This window comes from Balearica regulorum, chromosome 7, assembly GCF_011004875.1.
Source record: "Balearica regulorum gibbericeps isolate bBalReg1 chromosome 7, bBalReg1.pri, whole genome shotgun sequence".
NCBI lineage: Eukaryota > Metazoa > Chordata > Aves > Gruiformes > Gruidae > Balearica > Balearica regulorum.
The window spans coordinates 15,233,108-15,254,586 of NC_046190.1; the positions used below are offsets into that span (position 1 = coordinate 15,233,108).

The window sequence follows — 21,479 nt, forward strand, 5'->3', positions numbered from 1 at the left end:
GCTGTGACACTGACCCACATGCAAACACTCCCGGGTGCTCATACCCGCTGCCCCCCACCCCGCTCACAGCACGGCGGCAGCCCTGTGCCGGGAGCCTGGCGGGCAGCACACACCAGCTCATCATCTCTGCCCGCGGCCCCGCGCTCCAGGAGCCCCCCACGCCTGCTCAGCTGCCCCGGCTGCTCTTAGTTTCTCCCTACTGAAGAATTATGTAGCATGAAGAAGCAGGCTCCACCATCTTGAACTGGCAGTGAACTTTGCTTTCTACATATAAATACAGATAGCAATCACACCCCAATCAGCACACAAGCTTCAGGGCATCATCACGGCAACTCTAACTTTCCCATTACGATAATGTGATTTTCACTCAGTCTATAATATCACCAGCCATGAATAAAACAACTGGCTTTTTCTCTCTCTCTCTCCCTTCCCTCTCTCCCCCCTCCCTCTCTCTTTCTCGCTCCCCCTCTCTCGGATCACAGTCTTTGCATACTAATGATGGCTGAATATGGCTTCCAGGGTGCGATCTCTGATGGAAGGGGGAGGTCAGGCTCTGGGTGGATCCCCTGCGCTCCCTGGTCATTGCAGCATGCCTTCATCTCTCTTTTACCCTCCTGGATACGTGGAAGCCTACTGGACAGACAGACCTGGCTGGATGGACAGGCAGTATCTGGCTTCTTGCCCCATCTGCGTCATGCAGCTGGAGCAGGGCAGGGACATGCTGCAGCTTGTGTGGCCAGGTGAAGGGGGTCTCTTGGTCCCCGAAGCCCCCCAGCCCCTGCCCTGCTCCCTGGAGCATCCCCATCTCTTCTCGGAGGCTCTGGTGTGTGGGAAATGTGTCAAGCTGGGATTAATCCTGCCCCAGGGCACCCTCGGCAGCTCACCCCTGCCGCTCGGCCAAGCTGTTTGTTTAACCCGGTTCAGGTCTGCTGTCCCCGAGGACGCACGGAAGCCAGATCAGGGAAGCAATCCAGCTGAAAACAACCCGATCACAAAAAAAATTAGTAATTCCCAGGGGGATCAGGTCCCTGATCCAACCCACTACAAGGAGCAGGGCTGTCCCAGGGAATTGCCTGGATTTTTCCTCTGAAAAGCAACTTGCTGGATCAGACCCATCTTCTGGGTCCTAGCACTGCCAATGTCATTAAGGGCTACTGCAGAGGAGAAACCCCTTTTGCAGCCTTTTAGGGAATAACCCTGACCAGGGGTTCCTGCTCATTTCAGCACCTCCAGAGCTGCAGCCTGATTAGCTTAAACCAGCCACAAAGGGCTCCTGACTGATTTTGGTGATTTCCAGCAGACCAAGCATCACTGTGCACGCTTTGGTGTAAATGGGGCACCACTGTGCCCAGTACCACATGCCCTGCTCTGCATCCAGCCCCAGCAAATGTCCCGTGCCTGCTCTGCATGCCTCTGGCCAGAGCTGGCACCCAGCTGGCATGGGGATGGCACGGAGGGGAGCACTCCCATGCACAGGAACTCAAACCAAATGCATCAGTTTGATTTTGTTTCCTATTCCCCCTCTTGAAACTGCCATGCCAAGGCACAGAAAACCAGGAGCAGTTTTGCCCCTTCTAGGCCATGCTGATCCAACGTGCAAAGCCAAAGCTCAATTCCCTCACATCCTCCCTACATTTGTTTTCTGCCACCAAAGTTTTCAGTAGAAGTCTCTTGTTTGGGGACAGCAGTAGCTTGGAGTACTGTGAGGTTCTCTAACTCCAGGCTCTATACCAGAACCAAGCACTGTTCCTTTAACTCCTCTCCACCCAGTCCTTTGGTTAGGGTTATTATCTCGGGGTGGGTAATTAATTCTCTTGAACATCAGCAGCTGGCCCTGGGTGGGAGCTGTGCTGGGGAGAGCGGCAGAGCACAGGATTGGGTTATAAGATGCAAGAACACCTGTTTGTGCCTCTTGTTTTCTCCCTAAAAATCTATAAAGTGAGAGAGGGAAGGAAGCAGAGCCCCAGACTGCTCTGCTCTAGAAGGTGCTCATGGCCAAGCTGTGGTGTGGAAGGGACTGGCTCCCCTTTTTTGGAGGTAAAGGGATGCATCAAGCACTAATTGCTCAAGTGGCTGCTGCTGACTGTGTTCCTGACTAGTGCTCCTTGCTGTGTCAGGAGAGCTGTGGGGTGAGTGTTGAGTTACTGGGGTCCTCCAAAGGGTGTCTGAAGCAGCAATAAAAGGAATTAGGACCAGAAGTGGGGCAGGATTTTGCTTAGACTTTGCACAGAGTGTGTGCAGATGTTGTGGCTGAAATGGTGGAAATGAAGTGAGTTGTCTTGCTTGCTTGCAAGCTTTGAGTCCTCAAAGGAGAAAAAACAGTCAGGAAAACAGAAAGGAGTGGTGACACCCTAATTTTGTGCTACAGGTCTCTTGCTGTACCTGAGGGGTGACAGACTGTACAGGGCAGGCTCTGCTGCTGCTAACCTTTGCCAATGTTTTACTGCTATGCCCTGGGCCATGGCTGAGCTGGCAGGATGGACGCACATAAAGCGAGCCCCGAGCACCCTCAGCCTGAAAGCATACAGCCAGGGGTTGCCATGTTCACGGAGCTGCTGTGCAGCATTGCCATTGCTCCTGATTGCTTTACTGGAGATCCACACAGGGAGATGGGAAACTCTCTCCCCACAGCCCTTTTCCTGGATGGGATGAGCAGGGAAGCTGCGTATTACAAAGACACTTGCCACAAATGCCAATGCTGAACCCTCCTGGTTAGGACGTACTGTGGGGTGGCAGACAGGGCACTGCTCAAAATGAAGGACTGGATCAGGCTGCCTGCTCACTCCTGCCTCCAAGAACTCATGGCTTGTAAGTGTCCTTATACAAATCAAGCTTCTTCCTCAGCTGGTGGCTATCCCTGCAGTCTGGGTGGCTTCGGGGGTGGCTCTATCTCTGTTGTCTCTCAGGTGTGAGATGGGCTGATCTAGAGATTGCAATAGACCCTGCTGCAAGCAGCTTGAAAAATGTTCTCTGCAAGCAAGAAAAGTGTGCTGGGCTGGTGTACTTCAGAAGCCTGTGCTGGGCTTGTCCTTTCCCCACACCCGGCAGTGCTCCGGTACTGGGATGTGGGATGCTTTGGGGTTTCAGAGCCAGGCAGGGCTGAGTCCTCAGCATCACAGCTGCCTCTGCCTCCTCTTGAGCTGGCAATGGCTCCCTCACCTTCCCTCTCATGAAGAGAAGAGCAGAGGTGCTCCAAAAACTGGCAGGCACCTCTGCCCCCTGATTCCCCCCACAGGGCTCACCCCATGCAGCAGGGGACATGTCCCCAGTGGGTGGCAGAGCTGGCTGAAATGGATGGAGCTGTAATGGAGGCACCTGCCAGCAGGGCTACCTGGGAGACGCTCTTATCTGTCATCTGATTTATCCAGGTTAAAAGGCTGCAATCAGTCACCAAGGTAGATTCATTCCCCAGTAAATAGTGCCCGAGGGCTTCCAGGACCTATTTTACTGCTAAGCACTCTCTTTCCAATGCTTGAATACCTTTGCTCCCGATGGAGCCGTTGCTGGCTGATATATATATATGATATGGGGAGTCCCGGTGACTTTTTTATTTTTGCTCTGCACAGCTCCTGGCCTTGTCTCGGCTGCGTCGGACTGCACGATGAATGATCTGTCCAAGGCTTCCTTGCATCTGGGGGCAAATCCAGCTGAGACTGCTTCGGCTGCTGGGAGACCTGCCTCTGCGAAACAGGCTCTGCCTGAAGCCCGGGGACTGGCATGGCACAAGAGGGGAGGGAAGCGATGTTCAGAGTGCTGGTGGGGCTGGCCCAGGTCTTGGGCTGGCTGCTGGCTGTGACCCAGCTCTCCTGCCCTCACTGCTGTCACTGGGGCATTTTGGGAGAGGGGTGACAGATCTGGGCTGGGGGAGGGTCATGTGCTGTGGGTGCCCAAACAGCTGCTTCTTCCACTGACTCATTCCTGCTGGACCTGCCTAGGAGCCTGTCCCCTACTGTGAGTGAGTCGCTTCCAGGTTTGGGTACCTCTGGGTTCAGGGAGGACTCCCAAGCTGGGAAAAGCAGTGATTGGCATCGCTCTGACAGTGATGCCTGGACTCCAGTGATCCCCAGAAAAAGGGCTGTCTCTGTCCTCTGGGTTCAAGTGTCACCTCTCATGACATGCCACAAAGCCATTCTGGTTTCTTCTGGGAATCAAGCTCTGCTGCCCAGGCCCTGCTCTTTGTGGGCATGTTTGTATCCACCTTGGTGGTGGAGGAGAAGAAATCTCTGGCAAGAAGGCTATGGATACAATATCAGTTTCTGTTGTCATTTTAATTTACTTTGCTTTCTTTTCATCCCAGTTGAAACTAACAATGCCAGCCCCAGAACTGCTGGCAATAGTCTCTCATCCCCATCCAAGCTCTGGATGCTGCCTGCCTCCCTGCACCAAAAGCCAGGGGAAAGGCTGCATCCTACCTGAGGGAGAGCTCAGGGGCCCTTTTCTCCTACACCTTGTTCCTATGTACCTTTCAGGCACTTGTCCTGCAAACATCTGAGATTTGACTGCTTTTATTATTTTTCCTGTCTTTGGCAAACCTCTTATGTAGTTCATCATCCCAAATTGGTTTGTTAAGTTCCTCCCCTTCTTCCCTGTCCCTTCCCACTCCTCTTCCTCCTCCCCCTAATTAGATTTAGAGTGAAGGGCTAATGAAGTATTACTGTGAGGGACTAGGCAAGCTTCCCAAAGTGCTTACCTCAGGGGAGAGCACTTTGACTAACAGATGTGCACTAGGGCTGTGCATCCTCATTGTCCTGGGAGCTGGAGGAGGGGTCCCAGAGCAGAGCAAGAGACCATGCTGTATAGTTGGACCATTACTGCTCTCAGATGCACCCTTAAGAATGGATTTCAAATCTAATTTGCCCTTCGGTAACACCCCAGCCTGGTGGATTTGACTCCCAGTAGGTGCATCATGGTCCTTTGCCAGCTAGAGATATGGGCTTTCCTGCCTGGGGGAAGGAGGACTTTTCCCCTATGCCATGATTGTATGGCACCTAGTGCAGGAGGGCTCCTTCAGTCCCCTGGGGGATGTGCTGAAGTGAAGTTCCTGCACCAGTGCTTTGAGTATTGGGCCACCCAAAGCTGCCCTGGAACAAGAGACTGGAAGAGCCAGAAGGAGAGCAGGGGGCTCTGGTGGTACAGGGTACTTCAGGAGCTGTGGTCTACCTAAACCTTCCTCCCAGGAATGTCATGAGAGTGTTTTCCTGCTGGTGCATTGTCTTTAAAGCCTCCTGTGCATATTCTAGGAGCTGCACCCAGCACTGGAGGGTTGGAGGCTGCAGTCATGCAGAACCACGCAGCCTGGGCTTTGGGGATGCACGGGGATGACAGGATGATTGATCAGTGATGATCAATTTGTCTCTCTATCCTTGCTGCTGCAATTTTGTTTCTGAACCTGTGCTAGGGTGCAGAATTGATTGGATCAGCCTGCCAGCCGTCACCAATGTCATCTGCAACCTTCAAGTGTTTTGCAGCTCAGTCCTCTGGCCCCCGGAGCGCATTGCACTGACATTTTAAACCCTGTAAATGGCAGCAGTGCTGGGAGGCACCAGGAGAAAAGTCAAATGCTTCAGTAAGACATGGGCAGGCATGGGTTTGTGTGTTTGCTGGTTAAGTGGATGGGGACACCTAAACTTGGGAAAGAGGGAGCAAAGGGGGCTCTGTGGGAGTGGGCAGAGGGGATGGGAGAGGAAATAAAAATGAAGGGGAGTGAACTGGGGCTGTCATGGCCATAGCACGCATCCTGAGGGAGAAAGGTTTTCCAGAAGCTAGGTTTGGAGAAGCGAAGTCATGGGGTCTATAAAATGTGGTAGCCAGGTTTAGGGGACTCCTGATGGCTGGGTCTGGACGTGGCACCAGGGAACAGCTTATGGCGTGTTTCTGAGACCCCTTGTTTTACCAGGGACAGAGCAACCTGCTAAGTGGACACAGCATATGCGTGTGGCCAGGCCTGGAGTTGTGTTTTGCTTGGACTCTCCAGGTGCTCCCAGATTTCTCTCAGCCACTTCTTGCTTAGAGCCACCCTATTGGTGGCTGACCTCTCAGCAATCTCACCTTAGGTAAGTGCTGCTGTTTGGGAAGTTTTTTGTATATTCCTGGCTTTACTCCCTGATTAGCAGTAGCTCTATATCTGTTGGGACAGATACAGGATGGGTGCAACTCATCCAGCTTTGCTCACTAAAGTTAACACCTGCTCTGAGTCACCTGAACTCCTGGTATCCTCCATGAGGATGCTTCAAGAGGCAGCTCAGCCAAACTGAGCCTAAGCATCAGTGCATAAGGAGCCTGTGGGCAGTGATGGAAACATGGTTCTGCATCTCCTTCATCTCACCTTACACTGGCCAAGGGCATGAAACCCCTCAAGTGCAGAGACTGATATGAGGACTGAATTTGGCCCAGCTGCAGCACAGATTGCAGCCCACATCCCTGGCCCTCAGGCTCCAGGTTTTTGAGTGCTGGTCCTGGTATGGTGTGTGCTAGGAGAAAGGAGGGCTCCACTGTAGCAAAAACATCCTCAAGATAACCACCCCTGTGTATGTAAAGGCAAGAGGGAGGGAGACAGCACCCTCCCACCATGAGCTGAGGGGGGTTACCACCATCCTGGCCAGCCACCCATGCAAGGCGCTCCTTACATCTTATTTATCCCGGTGCCGGGGAGGAAGAATATTGGAGCTCCCCATGAGCTGGACACCGCTCCCTCCCTGCCTCGGCAGAGGCGCAATATGTGGCCACGGAGCAGGGTCACTCCGTAGTGCTCCCATCAGGGAGGAAGCCTTCCCACACCCCGGCAAACCCCTAGTGAAAGACAATCAGGCTTGCTGTCACCGAGCTAATTCCGACGGCATAAAAGCAGTAATGAAATTCACGGCAGGATTAGCCTCTCCATCCAATGGGCCGGCGCCACAGTGACATATCGTGCTTCTTGCCCGAATGTAACACACCATCTAATTTACGTCGTGTAGCGAGCGGGAATGAAATGTTCATAAAGAATTGCTGAATCTTGTCACCTTAACTGCGGCCCCGGGCTCTGAGGCATCTGTCAGGGATAGGAGAGCAGAGAAGGAGGCTCCTGCCTTGCAAAGCTGCGACCAGGGCTTTGGGAAAGGGGAGATGGCTGCATTAATCTTCTGGGTCTGTGCAATGGAGATGCAGCGCGTGGAGATGAGGACTCCAGGCTGGAGGAGGGGGGCTGTGCAGCTCCCTTGAGTGTGTGCGCTGTACTGACTGCTGCCAGCGATGGGGAAGGGGCTGTTAGATCTTCCCCACCCCCCCAGAATTACATGCCTATGATGCATGAGAAGGGACCTGCGGTGATGTGGAGATAAGGATCAGTATCCCTGGAGATCCATGTGCTCACAGCAGAACACAAGTTCGCAGTTTCCACGTTGGTCCCATGTGCAGGCGCACACTGGTCAGCGACTGCAGGGGTTTGCCTGTCTCGGGAAGCCCGTGCATGTGTGCGCATCCCTTCTGCTGTGGCTCAGCAGCCCCTTCCTCCCCCCCCCCCCAAATGTTTATTTGCAGTTAATTTTCACGGATCCTAATGGTTCAGATCCTGCTAGGGGGGATCATGCTTGCCTCTTCAGTCAGAAACTTGCAGAAAAAAATAGCCCTTTCCTGTTGTGTTCAGAGTAATAGCGTCTTGGTGTCCGGAGGGGAGTTGGCAAGGAAACAGGGAAGTTTATTAAGAGTAAGAAATTGAATTCTACTGGGTTTAATTGGAAGTGCTTGAGCAGGCAGCGGAGGGAGCACTCCGGTCCAGCCCGTGGAAGCAGAAGTGCTGTCCCCAGGCTCCATGGCCATGGGGCTGGCTGGTCCCAAGCCCACCTCATCCCCTTGTCTATTGGGGAAGCTGCAGGCTCTGGCTGGTTTGATTTGTCAGGGTCATCTGTGCACCCTGACCTTGGCTTCCTTCTCCATCAGTTCACAGGATCCCGCGTGGGCTCGGGAAATGCTGGGTCAGGAGCGATGCAGCTCTCTAGTTCCTAGCAAAAAGCAGTGTTTGGGTCTGCGTTTTACTCCGGAAGCTGGTTTGGGTCACAAAGCTGTGTGCAAGTGAGACATGAGTCCTGTTCCTCCTGTGCTCACTCAGTCCCCTGCCATGAAAATCTGGGTTTTCTCCCTGGGCAGGGACAGCACAGCTCCAGGCTGGGGCTCAACAGCGGCTGGGTGGGGTGCAGGTATGTCATTTGCAACTGGGATACATTTTGGGAGAGTAACTGAAATTGTTGGGGAGGTTGGCTCCCCTTTCCTATTTTAAAGCAAAAGGGGAGTGAATCCACATTTGGATCCCAATCTCCACTCTGTCCTTCAGGGCACAGAAACGTCTCTAAGTCAGATTCCCATAGATGAAACCGTCCACCCACCTTGGGCTGGGCTGGATGCTCCCTACAGAATGAGCTGCAGCACCGATACTCGCAGGCATGCAAAGCAACATGGAAATGTGCCTTTGGCTGCAAAATGACCTGAGTGCCAAAAGCCTGATCCCCTCCTAGAAAAGCCTCTCCTGCAAGACTTTCTCCTGTCCCACACTGAGTTGAAAGATGTATCAAATCTTTGTTGATGATGGTAAATGGGGGCTCAGACATTTGTTTCACCTTGAATTCAGCTGATAGCTCTGCTGAAAACAAATTCCAAATTAAAGAACAATAAATAATTTATTACTTTATTTACTTTAATTCAAAAAATTGCTTCCCCCCAAATTAAGATATATTACTTCAAATTAAATGTTTCATTAAATCTGAGATTAAACTTTTGGGGGCTGGGGAAAGGAAGCCTTTTTAATTTGGCTGAAAACTGCCTTTTCCCATTGCTTTAATTGCAAACTCTGGAACAAAAGTGACAGAAATTTTACAAAGTGCAGTTACGGTGGTTTGATCTCCACTCCCACCCCGCTGGGAGACCAGTGGGTTTCTCTTTCAGACTCTCCCAGGGTGGCACGTGGCTGCAGACTTTCAGCTGCAAATCCAAAGGGAGCATGTTTCTAATTCCAACCAAACCTTACAGAAACATGCTTTAATTGAAGCACTTTGTGGCTCTTAGGCTTTGCAAAGTCTTGTTTCTCCACAACCTCACTTGATGGGTGAAATTGCCATAGCACCTGGCTGTGCTCCAGCTTTCACCTCTGAGACAGCTGGGAGTTTCCAAGGCACAGCTCTTCCCAACCTTGCCCTACTTGGTGTATAACACACTATATGCTCTTTGGTTTTCATGTATATTTTTTTAATTTCTTGGTTGATGCCCTGTGCTAGGACTCCTGAAGGTGGGATTTCAGCAATAGGCTATACCCTGGTCTCCAGATGTGACCTTCACATCTGATTAGCATGAGATGTAACCTCATGTTTCTGTTTTCTTGTGGTCTTATCCATGCAGAGCTTTTCTACAGGTTCTCACTACTACCATGGCCAAGCCACAGAGGTCAATGGGACAGAGAGTCTCGCACAGGTGGAAAATCTGTGTAGACTGAAATGAATGAGTTTGCTAGTTCTCTGGGCAGTGATTTGCTTTGTACTGCACCTAGAGTGATTGAATCTGCTACAGGGTGAGATCTCTGGCTGTTGCATGTTAGTACCAGACTTTGTAATTTATCATGGACTGCTGGAGTGGCTTCTGGTTCAGCACACACCTCCCTAGGTCCACATGCACCTAGGTACCAATGTAGTCACTGCAGAGCACCTTAGTGCCCTGTGTCCTTCAGAAGCAGTGGAAAAAGTCTGTGCTGCTCAATTTAGGAACAGCCTGGATAGACACAATTGCAGGCACAAATAATTGCTAATGGCTCCTGTTCTTTCCCCTTGGACTCTGCAAGAAAACCCAAGCTCCAGGTTGAGGACAAGCAGAAGAACTGTAGGTCCTATGATATGGTGCTGAAGAAATACTTTCCCTTGTCAGAAGCACCCCTGGCTGGCAGGCTTTGAATGGCAGAACTGCACACACTAGTTGGTCATGACTGCACCCTTTCCTGGTGCCCTCTTCTCTTCCCATGGCTGCAGGCTCACTGCTGTTAATATGTCCTAGACTTGTGATGATATCTGCCCCAGGTTTGCAAAGCTGGAGCCATGGCTGTCTTTCACAGGAGGGTTAGAGCAGCAAGACAAGCTCATTTGGGATATTGGGTGGTATCTGATAGAGGAAGAAGGCCTTGTATTGCCTACTCCAGGCTGCTCTGAACCAGGCTGGTAGGAGCCTGGGCAGAAGCAAGGCTGTGTGCTCCATTTGCTTTTGGGTTTAAAATGACTCTCCTGTCAGAGTCATTTTGCTTTCAGGAGAGGTTTTCCTCTGGGAACCTTTTAAAGGGCTGGGGAAATTTCCTTTTCTGAGTTGTTTTTTGGGCACTGAGAGGCAAGGACATACCCCATGAGAAAAACAGCACATGGGGTACGGGGGTTGGCTCTGCAGGCAGGATCCTGACCTCCTCCCCTGAGTGGGTGAATGATGCTGGAGAAGCAACCTCTGAACCACATGTGTGTCAGCTCCTAGAACTCGGGTCACTCTTGGACTCTTTGGGTCCATGGCAGAGGGCAATTGCTTTTGGACCTATGAATGGTAATGTCCCTCAGAGACATGGGGAAAGCTATAATTGCTGCAACAAGAGGGCTTTTGCCAGGCAAACTCTTACGTACTTACTATGTAAGTCAAGAGTATTTACAGGAGATCTTGCTGCCTGTAACTTAAAGCTTTAGCGAAACAAATTGGAATTGCCTTCTGGAGGCCATTGTTATAAATTACAGCCCCAACATCTGTCCACATCTGCAACGTCTAGACAACCCGTCTCGGCTAGGAGAACGAGTGTGGGGGAAGGCTGCGGTTCCAGCGGGGAGGGGAAGCGAAAGGTTTACCCTGGGGCTCTGCCGAGTACCCCGGCTTGTGCTGCCCCTCTGCCTTTGAGTGTGATGCTCAAAGTGGGGTCCACCCCAGCCTGGCCAGGAGGAACTTCCAGGGGCATCCAAACCAGGAAGAGTCTGCCTTCCCCAGTTGCAGCCTGCAGATTGACACCAGCAATGAATTTGGCCCTTGGAAGCCTTGACTGCCATTGCCTTATTTATTGCATGTTGGAGGATGTGAGTGAAGGCAGCGCCTTCAGGCAGGCTCGTTCCTGTCTTTCCCCGGCCCCTGTGCAGCGCATGCGATAAAGAGGCCGGGCCCGTCAGCTGAACGATTGTATTTTTTTTACAGTTCCTAGCGCAAACCTTCTCATTTATATGTAAAGTAGCCATTAGTCATAGCTCTGTTCCCTCACACTGCCTGATGTACAATCACATTTTGCAGTGGATGAATCTTTCCACACAGCTGCTCTGCTATGAATAATCCGTTGCTGGGCCCATAAATCAGAAAAAAATCATGCACCTCCTTTGCCTGATCCTTACACAAAGTCATATATTTTACATGAGGACAAGCTAAATATTCATGAGGCTTTAAAAGGCTTTTCTGACTATGAGGTACTTGTTGGGGTTGTTTTTGTTCTGTCGGGTCAGGTTTGGTGGTTTGGGTTTGCTTTTCATCCTCATAAGAAGAAATTTTTCTTCCTATCGCCATCCTCCAGGCAGCAACGCTGAGCCCCTGGCCACGCTCCTCTGGGGCTCTTGTGTTTGCCAGAGGACCGATGAATTCGTCATCGCTGCGGTCTCAAGGACGGGCTGACAGAAGGTGCTGCAAGCACCAGAGGATGCATCCCAGCAATGCGGGGAGGTGTCCGGGCCTCATGGAGCAAAGGAGCTGCTTTTGGGGGTAAAGAAGCACTTCCAGATCTGTGCTGGGGGCACCTGGCTGGCTGCGAGTCGGGGTGCATGTTTCTGTGTGCGCGCAGCCTCGCGTGGCAGCCCAGTACTCCATGCTGGGGCCTCCAGCAAGGTTGTGGGGGAAACTGGGAAGGCTGCTGACAATGGCTATAGCCCCTGTTCAAGAACATCATTGTCACCCTGATTTCTTTTAATCCATATTTTAAACAAAGTACTTACAGAGTGTATGGAGAGGGCTGGACCAGGGCTTCAGCATCTCCTGCTTCCCAGTGGCCAAGCAAATCCATGCAGCCCCAGTGGTAAGATGGGAAATGAGCTCAGGATCCCTGTGAGGATCCCAGACTCCCAGGATTTGGCCTTTCTGAGGCATCCCCCCCTACTCTGCCTTGGCCATCCAGAGCCTCCAGTGGCAGCCATGATGCTGTGCGAGCAGGGAGGGCTCTCATTCCCTGAGGTGGGGGGGCAAGAGACCCTGATGGTGTGAAGAAAAGAGGTTTTTCACCTGGTATCTGCTGAATTAGCAGCTCTGTATCACTGAGAGGGATCAGTCACATCCTACCTTCCCCTGCCCTGGAGTGCAATTCCCACCCGTCCTTGCAGTATCTCTGCGATTTGTCTGATCACTAGAAAAGCCAGTTTGACTCATCAACAAAGAAGTGTTTAGTTTGTATTTCCTGATTATCATTTTTCCACCACTATAGTGAATTAAAACACTTCATTGTGCTAGCAAACAAGTGTCAGAGCTGGCACAAGGTGAGTGGAGGAAGCATGTGGCTGGCAGAGACAGGAGAGGCGATGCAGCTCCTCTTTTCAGCAGCACAAGGGATTAATTCAGTTCAACCTGTAATGTCAATCCAGCCTGACTGTTCTGGTTTCTCTGCAGACAAGCCTCTCTCTCTGGTCATCCCCTCCACATATGCAGTCTTGCACATCTCCTTAGTACCAGGTAATGGGTACTGCCCTGCTCCAGCCATACAGTGAACATAATTCATACTATGTGATCTTGGACTCTTTTCTTTTGCTCTTGCATGACTGAGTGGCAATATCCCTTTGTCCTAAAAAAGCCCCTTTGTCCACAGGCTGCAGGGAGCCTCCTGCCCCCAGATCCCCCAGCCCACTGCACACGCTTTAGCTGAAGATGCCAGCACCCTGCGTGAAGCACACCGCCATCATGGACGCGCTGGGATGAAGAGGCTGGGCTGAACCACCAGGACATTTCTGGGTGCAGGGGTCTCTTGTCTCTCTCTCACAAGCTTTTATGTTATCAAACATTGTCTGCGTGCTCAGCACTGTGTAACATACCCACAATAAAAACGGCTGCTACTGCCAAGATCTTGCAGGACAAAGGGAATAACAAAAGGTTCCTCCACTGGTGCTCTCCCCTCTTTCCTCTTCCCTTCCTTTTTGCTGCAACTTGGAAAGAATGAAGTCAAGGGACTGCCAAAGCAGCGGAAAACAAGGCCAAGCACACACAGATGGTAAGCCCACAAATTTAATTTAAAATCATCCTTTATTATTCAAAATATTAAAATTCAGGCAATAATGCCCAAAGGAACTGCACTGATTAACGCTCCCTAATGTTTCATGGCCAAATCTTGCTGCTTCCTCCAAGGGTCACTGGGACAAGAAGTGAAACCCCTCCAGAGCACAGAAAGAGGTAGAGCTGTACCTGCTGTAGATCGCTTAACCAAACAGTTACTTATTGACCCAATCAGCTTCACTTAAAGCAAAGCACCAGCTGTTCCTTACCCAATTAATGTTTGCCACAGCAAATTAACATGGCGTTACACCAGGCGTGGATGTGGTCCACAGAGTCCAGAATGCACAGAGCAATATGCTATTGCAAAAATAATCACAGTAATATCTTTACTGTTAGGTAGCATCCTTCATCTGGAAGGATAGTGAGGTCCCTGTGTGCTATATGGCTTGCTTCATGCTACACGCTCTGCAGTGAGGGTGTGGAGGGCAGGAAGGGGGGTATATGATTGCTGTTTCAAGGGGAAAGCAAGAGGAGCTGGTCAGGGTAGCTCTGCTGTGGCAGAGACAGCACTGACCACACATGTCTGGCTCTTGGTTCTTGCAAGCCAAACCATTATTTAATTGGTTATAAATCTGCTGAACTCAAAGCATGCCTTCCCTCTGCCTTATACACCACAGACCTCTCCAATGCCTCTCCCCGCACTGTGTGATGTGACACCCTGACGGCACAGAGCTGTAGCAGGGATCTGGTGTGTGTCACAGCTCGGTGTGCTGACCGTTCTCCTCCTCTGGGCTGCAGTGGACACAGCAAGCTGGTGGGTGCAGAGCCATCCGTCTAGCAGCAGCGAGCATTCCGTGGTGGGAAGAGGCCACAAGACTGAGCTGCAGACGCAGGAACCCAGGCGAGGTTCACATGGCGAGGTGTTACGTCCATGCTCAGTGCTGCTGAGCCAACTGCTGCCTCTCTGGGTCCTCCCTTGGTCTCTCTGTGCTGTGGTGGAGACTTTTGCCTTGTCCCTCCACACTTGTCCTGCATTATGGGGTCCCAAAGGCAGTATAGCAGAATAACTGAGCCACTCCCTTCTTCCACCAAGGTTAAGTCCAGCACCTAAACACTAATTAGTTTTGGCTCTGCTTCGTTCGTGCTTTTTATGACCCAGAGACGTTAATCCCCTATAAGTTACAGTCCAGACAGATCAATCAGCCTAGAGGGCTTTGGGACAGTGGTGTCTAGTGCCGAAGCATTACTCTTTTCAATTTTCCTACAATTAGGCCAGCATCAGATATTATTGACAAACAAACCGTGCAATCAAAGCCTTGAGCCTGTCACACTGCTACGAAGAGGATCCATTTACATGTCAGCGAACTACAGGATGCCCAGAGGGAAGAGACGCTGGAGAGCCATTCCCCAAGTGCCAGCGGCCCCTGGTTGCCTGCAGTACTGTTACAGGAGCTGTCCCTTTGTAATTACAGGACTCCCTCATTATAATTACTGTTATTTATATAATTGTGGTAAGTGTTTTCAGTGCTGTCAGCAGTCTGGAAAATGCCCAGCCCCATTAGAGCCAAGCATTTCAGGCGTTTCACTGCTAAGAGTCTAGGCTTAAAGTATGATGACCAAGAGCGTGACTGGGCCAGTCCAAGAATAGCAGCCCATGTCCTGGTGACCTGAAAGCTTTCTTTGGAAGATTTCTATGCCTTGGGATTGTAGAGGGAGGACACAAGGTTATCCCTGCCTCCTCTCACGCCACTGCTTTGGGAGTGTAGCTCAACCCAGCATCACACCCCGCATGGGCTGACGTTCCCCATCACCTCTGCTGGGTCGTTGGCTGGAGGAGACACCCCTGGCACTGGGTCATACGTCCCTGCAAGGAATCCAGTAATGGGCATATTTCCTGCATCATTTTCTCTCTGATTATCTTGTTTAAAAATCTAGAGAAGATGGGGTGTTTAGACAAAATGAGGGAAGGGGCTGGTGCACAGGAGATGCTGGTTTCATACCTGTGACTTGAAGCTTCTATTTACAGGTCAAACACAGGAACAAAAAGAATGGGTTTAGGCTGCATGTCAGCAAGCAAGTGCTGATGTTTGTGGCTGGCCCTTTGCATCTAAACAGGAAGAAATTCAAGGTAACTCACTTAAGATGCAGAGTCAAATATACAAATGCAGCAAGGAAAAGAATCTGAATGTTTTACCGGATGACAAACTGCGTAGGAATCTGTGTGTGTTTGCTATAGAGAAAGGAAAAACTTACCGGGCTCTTATAATTAGTACTAAAGACACAGGAGGTAATTCCTCTCTGCTGCTCCATGCGAGGTGGCTTCAGCTTTTGGGCACACTGTAAAAAATGTAGGAAAATTGGAAAGAGATTATACAAAATTAACAAAACTAAGAAGGATTAGAAGTGATGGCTGCCAAACAATGATCTGGACTTGTCTGGTGTGCAATAGAGAAGATTAAAGAGGGGGATATGGTAAATACCCTCCAGTTTATGTGCAGCTGCTGTTAAAGGGCTGCTGATCAATTCTTTTTTTTTGCTTGCTGCTTGGAACAGCAAGGAGAACTTGGCCCAATTTTCAGGGCAAATTGATTTAGCATCATTATTTGGAAAAAAAAAAAAGCTAAGCGTAAGGGCACCAAGGCACCACGGGAGGCCGTTAATGTGAGGAGTTGTCTTTACGGGACCGATTTGAACAAACATCCCACAAGACTGATGCAAGTCTACTTGACCCTTTCCAGTGAAGCAAGTTTCCCCATTTCATATCCCCTGCCAAGGAGCAGGAATGGGCCCGTCAGACTGGCTTTCACTCCGTACGAAAGTCAGCAGATATTTTTGGTACTTGTTCTACACATGCAGGGGTACGGCAGTACACGGGATTGATTTTAGGTGGTGTACCAGTAACAATTGACTTGAAAATCGTGCAACTGGAGCAAAACAAGGGAGCAGCCAAGCTCTTGCAGACGTCGTGGGCCACGGGTGAGGCATCCCGTGAGGGGAACCTGCTGCCAGCCACCCCTGCACCCTGCCATTAGCCACATGCGAGATGCTAATGGATGAGAGCGCAGGGCTATGACTGGGATCCACCCTTGCACCTCACCAGAGAAGGTCTGCGGCTAGAAATGGCCTACAAGGCCCCTACGGAGAGGAGCTTCCCCCCGTCCCCAGCCCCGAGCCACCTCCCCAGCCCTTGCCCTCAAGTTACACCGCCACAGCCCCATGTTACTACAACTCCCGTCGGCCCCCTCTCCAGCAGACGGCGCATGCGCCAGCCGGCTCCCGGCGTACCCCTGGCCCCAAGACCTTTTGGGCTTTGTAGTTCTAGCCCCGGGCTCGGGCCCTTGCTGGTAGCGCGGCCCGAGACTCCATTTCCCGTGGGTCTGCGGGCGGCGCATGCGCCCTGTGGGCAGCGGGGCGAGGTGGAGGGGGGGACGCAGGGCAGCGCAGGTTCCTGTCTGCGCTGGCTGCGGCCTGGCACTGAGAGGAGGGGCGGCCCTGGCCCCGGTCCCGGCGCAGGACTATGGACCCGGCCGAGGCCGTGCTGCAGGAGAAGGCGCTCAAGTTCATGGTGAGGGGCCGCGGCGGTTGTGGGCACATGTGTGTGTGGAGGGGCAGCTGGGGGGAGGGGCGAGGGATGAGGAGGCGCTGTGGGGGAGAGACGCGGGGGGAAGATGGGGCACTGGGGAAGGGGACCCCCGGGGGAGGCCGGGCCACTCGGGCGTGCTGGGCCAGGGGACGCCGGGCTGTGTGTGTGTGGGGGGGCAGCTCCTTCTGCGGGCGGGGGAGGGCGGTGAGCGGGGCCCCAGAGGCGCCGTGGGGTGCGGGGAGGGGGCTGCCTGCTGGGGAGGGCTGTGTGCCGAGAGCGGGGCCCCCAGATCCGTGGAAAAGTGTCACTGTGCTGGGGGGGGGGAGGGGGAGCAGGGGGCTGCAGGTGCCACCTGGGAGCGGGAGAAGTTAAACTCGAGTGAGGCAGGAGCTGGCAGAGGGGCCCAGAGGCACTGGGAGGGGTTGTGCATGTAATTCTTGGGTTTTTCTCTTTGTTTCTACACCTTAGACTGTCCTTCTGTACTGCACACCATCTCTCTGTAATTTTATTTTGTTTTTCTCTTCCACTTTGCCATGAAAGCTGTAAATACTGACACTTAAATCTTTCACCTGCTGCGGCAGCAGCATATCATTGATAGTGATTGCAAAGAGCACTTATATTGTTTAGGTTTGTGAGTTGGCCTTTGGCATGGAAAACAGCCTTGGGGGGGACTTGCATCCAAGATGCTCTTCAAATGTTTACTTAGATTTGAGGCATGATGCACTTAAATTGTAGTTTCATTCTCTCTTTCTTCATTTGTTGATATTTCTAAATGTTTTGGCCAGAAACATAAGATTTAGAAGTGAAAACTAAATGATGCCAACTGAATTTAATGTAAATTTTGGGTGCCCAAAACTGTTCTTTCCCTAAGGATATCATTTAAATGACTGGCAGTACTTGCTAAAAGTTTGTTTTGGATTAGTGCTTTCAGTGGTACAGAGTTAAATCTAAGCTCATCAAGAAGAAACAATTCTATTAAACCTTCAGAACATATGCACAAAATGAAATTGAGGAAATGCTAGTTGCAAATTTTAATTTTTAATTGAGCTTCAAAGCATTTGTTTGGCTTCTCTTTATTAATCTTGTAGAACTTGTTTCTCTTGAGACTTTTTGACCCTTTTGTTAGTAGTCTCCAAGTTTGTCAGAGTTATTGAGTCTTAGCTCAGTGAAGTGGGGAAAATGCTAGGGATACCTAAACAGGCAAGGTAGCAATTAGTAATAATAAACTACCCTCTTTGGTGTGTGATTGTCTAAAGGAGTGTCCCAGATCCTGTTGCACTTTTGTTTGGCTGAGCTTGGTAATTACAACCTGCCTCTTGATAGTGAGTTTCATATCCTGAAAAGTTTCTGCTGAAACATTTTTGTCCTCTGCCAAACAGCATTGTGAACATGCTACGCTGACTTCTCATATGCTGCTTTTTTTCACCCCCTGCGCTAAGATTCCCATCCAAGGGCTTAGTCCAGGTGTTTGAGATCTCCGATAAGACTGGGCCTGGGATCAGAGGGAGTCCTTGTCCATCTTGTAGCTGGCTGTGTTCCACTGGAACAATAAAGCTCCCTGACACTAGGGAGAGAGCTGAGCGTGAGAGAGCGCTGCTCTTACAGGAGATGCATCTGTTAAGAGCACCAGATAAAGGGAGGAATTACCAAGATCAGGCTGCACTGAGACCTAAAAGCTAAACCAAGTTCCTCAATGTTTTATTAAAACGCCTCTTGTATGCAAAATGCTTGTAAAAAGTGCAGTGAACGATGTGGCTTCTCTCTGTCCCCTCTGAACTTTTTAGGGTATTTTTGCTTACAGATTGAGAGTGAGAAAAGCTTTTGTTTTACACATCTCAGGCGGTTCAGCGCACATCTGTCTAGAACATAACTCTTACTATAATTATGCTGGTGAAGTAAAGTTTTTGTCAGGCTTGGTGGGGTCTTTCGGTGTTTGTAGAGGTGTGGCACAGGTAGATTGTTGTGATACGTGAGGCATCAGTTGCCAAGTAGCAGCTTGGCCCTCCTAGGAAACGTCTCCTTTCTGCCTTTTAGGGCTCAGAAAGTGCTTAGGTACTGCAGTAATGGCATTGGTACAATTATCTACACAGAGGTAGTAGATCAGCTCGTGCATCCTCTCAGCTAATGCTGAATCATTCACAGTGTGTTATCTTGTTCATCCAAGTGTGGGATATGCTTCACGTACATCTTCCTTATTAGGTGGCTCATAGTTTGGGTTGAGGTGGGCTTTGCTATTAATTATTGATTTTCCTAAGAGTCTCCCAAGTGCCATGGTAGGTAAATAATTCAGGTATCTTTTGGAGGCATAAGACCTATTATCTCTCCAGCTTTTGCTAGTTTTGTTTTTGATATGCATTTGTGGTAGGCTTCATTTCATGTTGAAAAGCAGCCCTGCAGGTGGTAGTAGTTTTGTGCTTCTCTAGAAAATAATATTTTTTCCACTTAAAAATGTCAATACCTAATTTTTTGGCATTGCCTTTCAGCAGCTCTCTTGAGTCACAAGGTATCAGGCAAGACGGACCTGATAATTTGTTTTTTATTTTAATGTCTAACTCTAATAGAAAAAACGCCATGTGGAGACTTCATCCAATGCTAATATTTTGAATGAAATTATCTTGCTTTAAAGTATCTGTATTTGATACTTTGAAAGACAAACTGGACTCTTGTTTTTTTCTGTGTACTCAATGCCTATGCAACTTTTTGATAGGGGTAAAAGAAGGCCGCCTTCTCACTGGCTGGTATTGGCTTGATTACTTGCCAATGAAACAATATTACACTTAGCTTATTTCTGCTACCAGTTTCCTAGTTATCCGTGGTCAGCTACAATATGTATAATCTAATACTTTAAGGTTTAAGTAATTTATTTAACTTCATTTGCCTACTCAATTTACCTCTACATTTTAAGAAGGCCTAATTTATTTCTGATATTAAATTGCTGTGTATTAGCATTATGCAATACTAAGCAACTGCTTACCAGGGAAGACTGTTTTTTGCTGGTGAATGCATGTTTTCTATCATGTATTCTACATGTCATCTTTCAAAGTTTTTTTTTTTTTTTGAATGAAAGCCAGCTCACAGATTTACAATGTGATCTTGTAAATTATATAGTCCAGTGTCCTGCAGCTACACCAAGATTTTTACCAGAGTAGAACCTGTCTCAGTTCACCTCAGCCTCTTTTCATGTTTCTATAGTACTACAGGTAAAAATACACTCTTCGTAAAGTACAGTGTGTAAGAGACTGATGCACAAGCTAAAAGGAGAGGCAAATGTGCCCATTAGCTTAAAAAAAAACCACACACAAAAACCCCTTCCAAAACCCCTTACTTTAGAGCTCTGTTTTTATGTCTTTGAGAATATAGGATTTCTGTTGTCGTAACCATTTACAAAAGTACTAGAAATGAGGTGCTCAATAAGTAACTTTCATATTTGAATAAAGTGTTTAAAACTGTAGATACAATATTTAAAGTATGAGTGCAATAGGCTCAACTGAGACTTTGATTAAATGTCATATAAAGTAAACTACATATGCCTGCATAGAATAGTAGATATTTTTTCAAAGTAGCTTCAAATGGTTCTGTTAAGTGTACGAATGTTCTGATGATTATCTTTTTAATTAAAATGAGAAATCTTTGTTTAAAGTGGCATTCTTTTTTACGGCCTGTTACAGTCTCTGTAACAATCATTTCTTAAGTCTGAACGTTTTTAATTCCAGGAATCCATTTATATACAACTATGTTTAGACTTAATTAAGGAATGATTCTTACAAAGCTTGTAAATAGCCAGGAAAAAAGGGACAGAAAATAAAACTGACATTCACACTTAACAGAATGATTGTTACAAGGTATGTAATATGCTATAAAAATACAATAAAGCCCTTTTTATAAGAGTTCATATTTTTTGTTCCTCATTTTGAAAGGTATTTAAGAAAAATATCAAAGCTCTATGAAGCAACATCTGTTTTCTTGAATGGACTAGTGACGACTTCAGTTGTGTTTAATTAGCAGTGCTTGGAGCTGTACCTGACCAGTTTGGGATCCTATCTAGGATGGTTTGGGAGGTAATAGCTTGGTATTTAATGAAGTTTCACTTTCTCAGTTTTTCTGAATGAATCAATTTGCGGAACTTCATTTAATTTCCTGGCTTGTGAATAGGAAGATGTTGATACTAGCATTCTTCATGAATGTCTCTTCCATTTCACCCCGAAATTACTGTTTTCTTTTTCTTTCTGGGTGACATGATTCTAGGAGGTTCTGGTGGCCTTCCAGTTTCACAGGAGAACCAAACCCTTTTGGTTGTCTTTTAAGATGCATCTGTGGGTTTTTTCTTTTTTTTTCCCCCCTCTTCTTTTAATGAGAGAAAACTCTGAAGTTCCTTAATTTTTATATTCTCATGTTTGTAGGAGCTGCCACAAAACTGGCAGGTAATATAGCAAGGAATAATCAGTGTAATTGGAGGCTGAAGGGTAACAGACTTTGAATATCTTTTTTCTTTTTTTCCTATTTGTGTGTAAAGATATGGAACAGATGGACAAAAGCTAGTACTTTAAAAGAGATTCTGTTTGCACTGAACCTGTATGATTTATGGTGTCAGTAGGATGGGGCCTAGGACCAGTTTTAAGACCTGGGATTTGTTAGCTATTAGTATAAAACTCTGCTGTGAGAACCTTATAGTCTTCCTAATAAC

At 49.0% G+C, this 21,479-nt stretch overlaps 1 protein-coding gene across 14 annotated transcripts in view; it reads left to right on the forward strand.

Annotated features, from left to right (window-relative positions):
• Positions 1-16,593: 16,593 nt before the first annotated feature.
• Positions 16,594-21,479, forward strand: part of BTRC (beta-transducin repeat containing E3 ubiquitin protein ligase) — a 121,663-nt gene continuing 116,777 nt past the window's right edge. For 5 of the 14 annotated variants that reach the window (XM_075758071.1, XM_075758072.1, XM_075758076.1 and 2 more), the window contains exon 1: positions 16,620-16,777. In XM_075758071.1, the coding sequence (XP_075614186.1) occupies positions 16,730-16,777 (48 nt within the window). In that variant the 5' untranslated portion in view covers positions 16,620-16,729. Of the gene's footprint in view, positions 16,778-21,479 lie in introns of all 14 variants that reach the window. The other 9 variants (XM_075758063.1, XM_075758068.1, XM_075758069.1 and 6 more) reach the window with 4 other exon arrangements.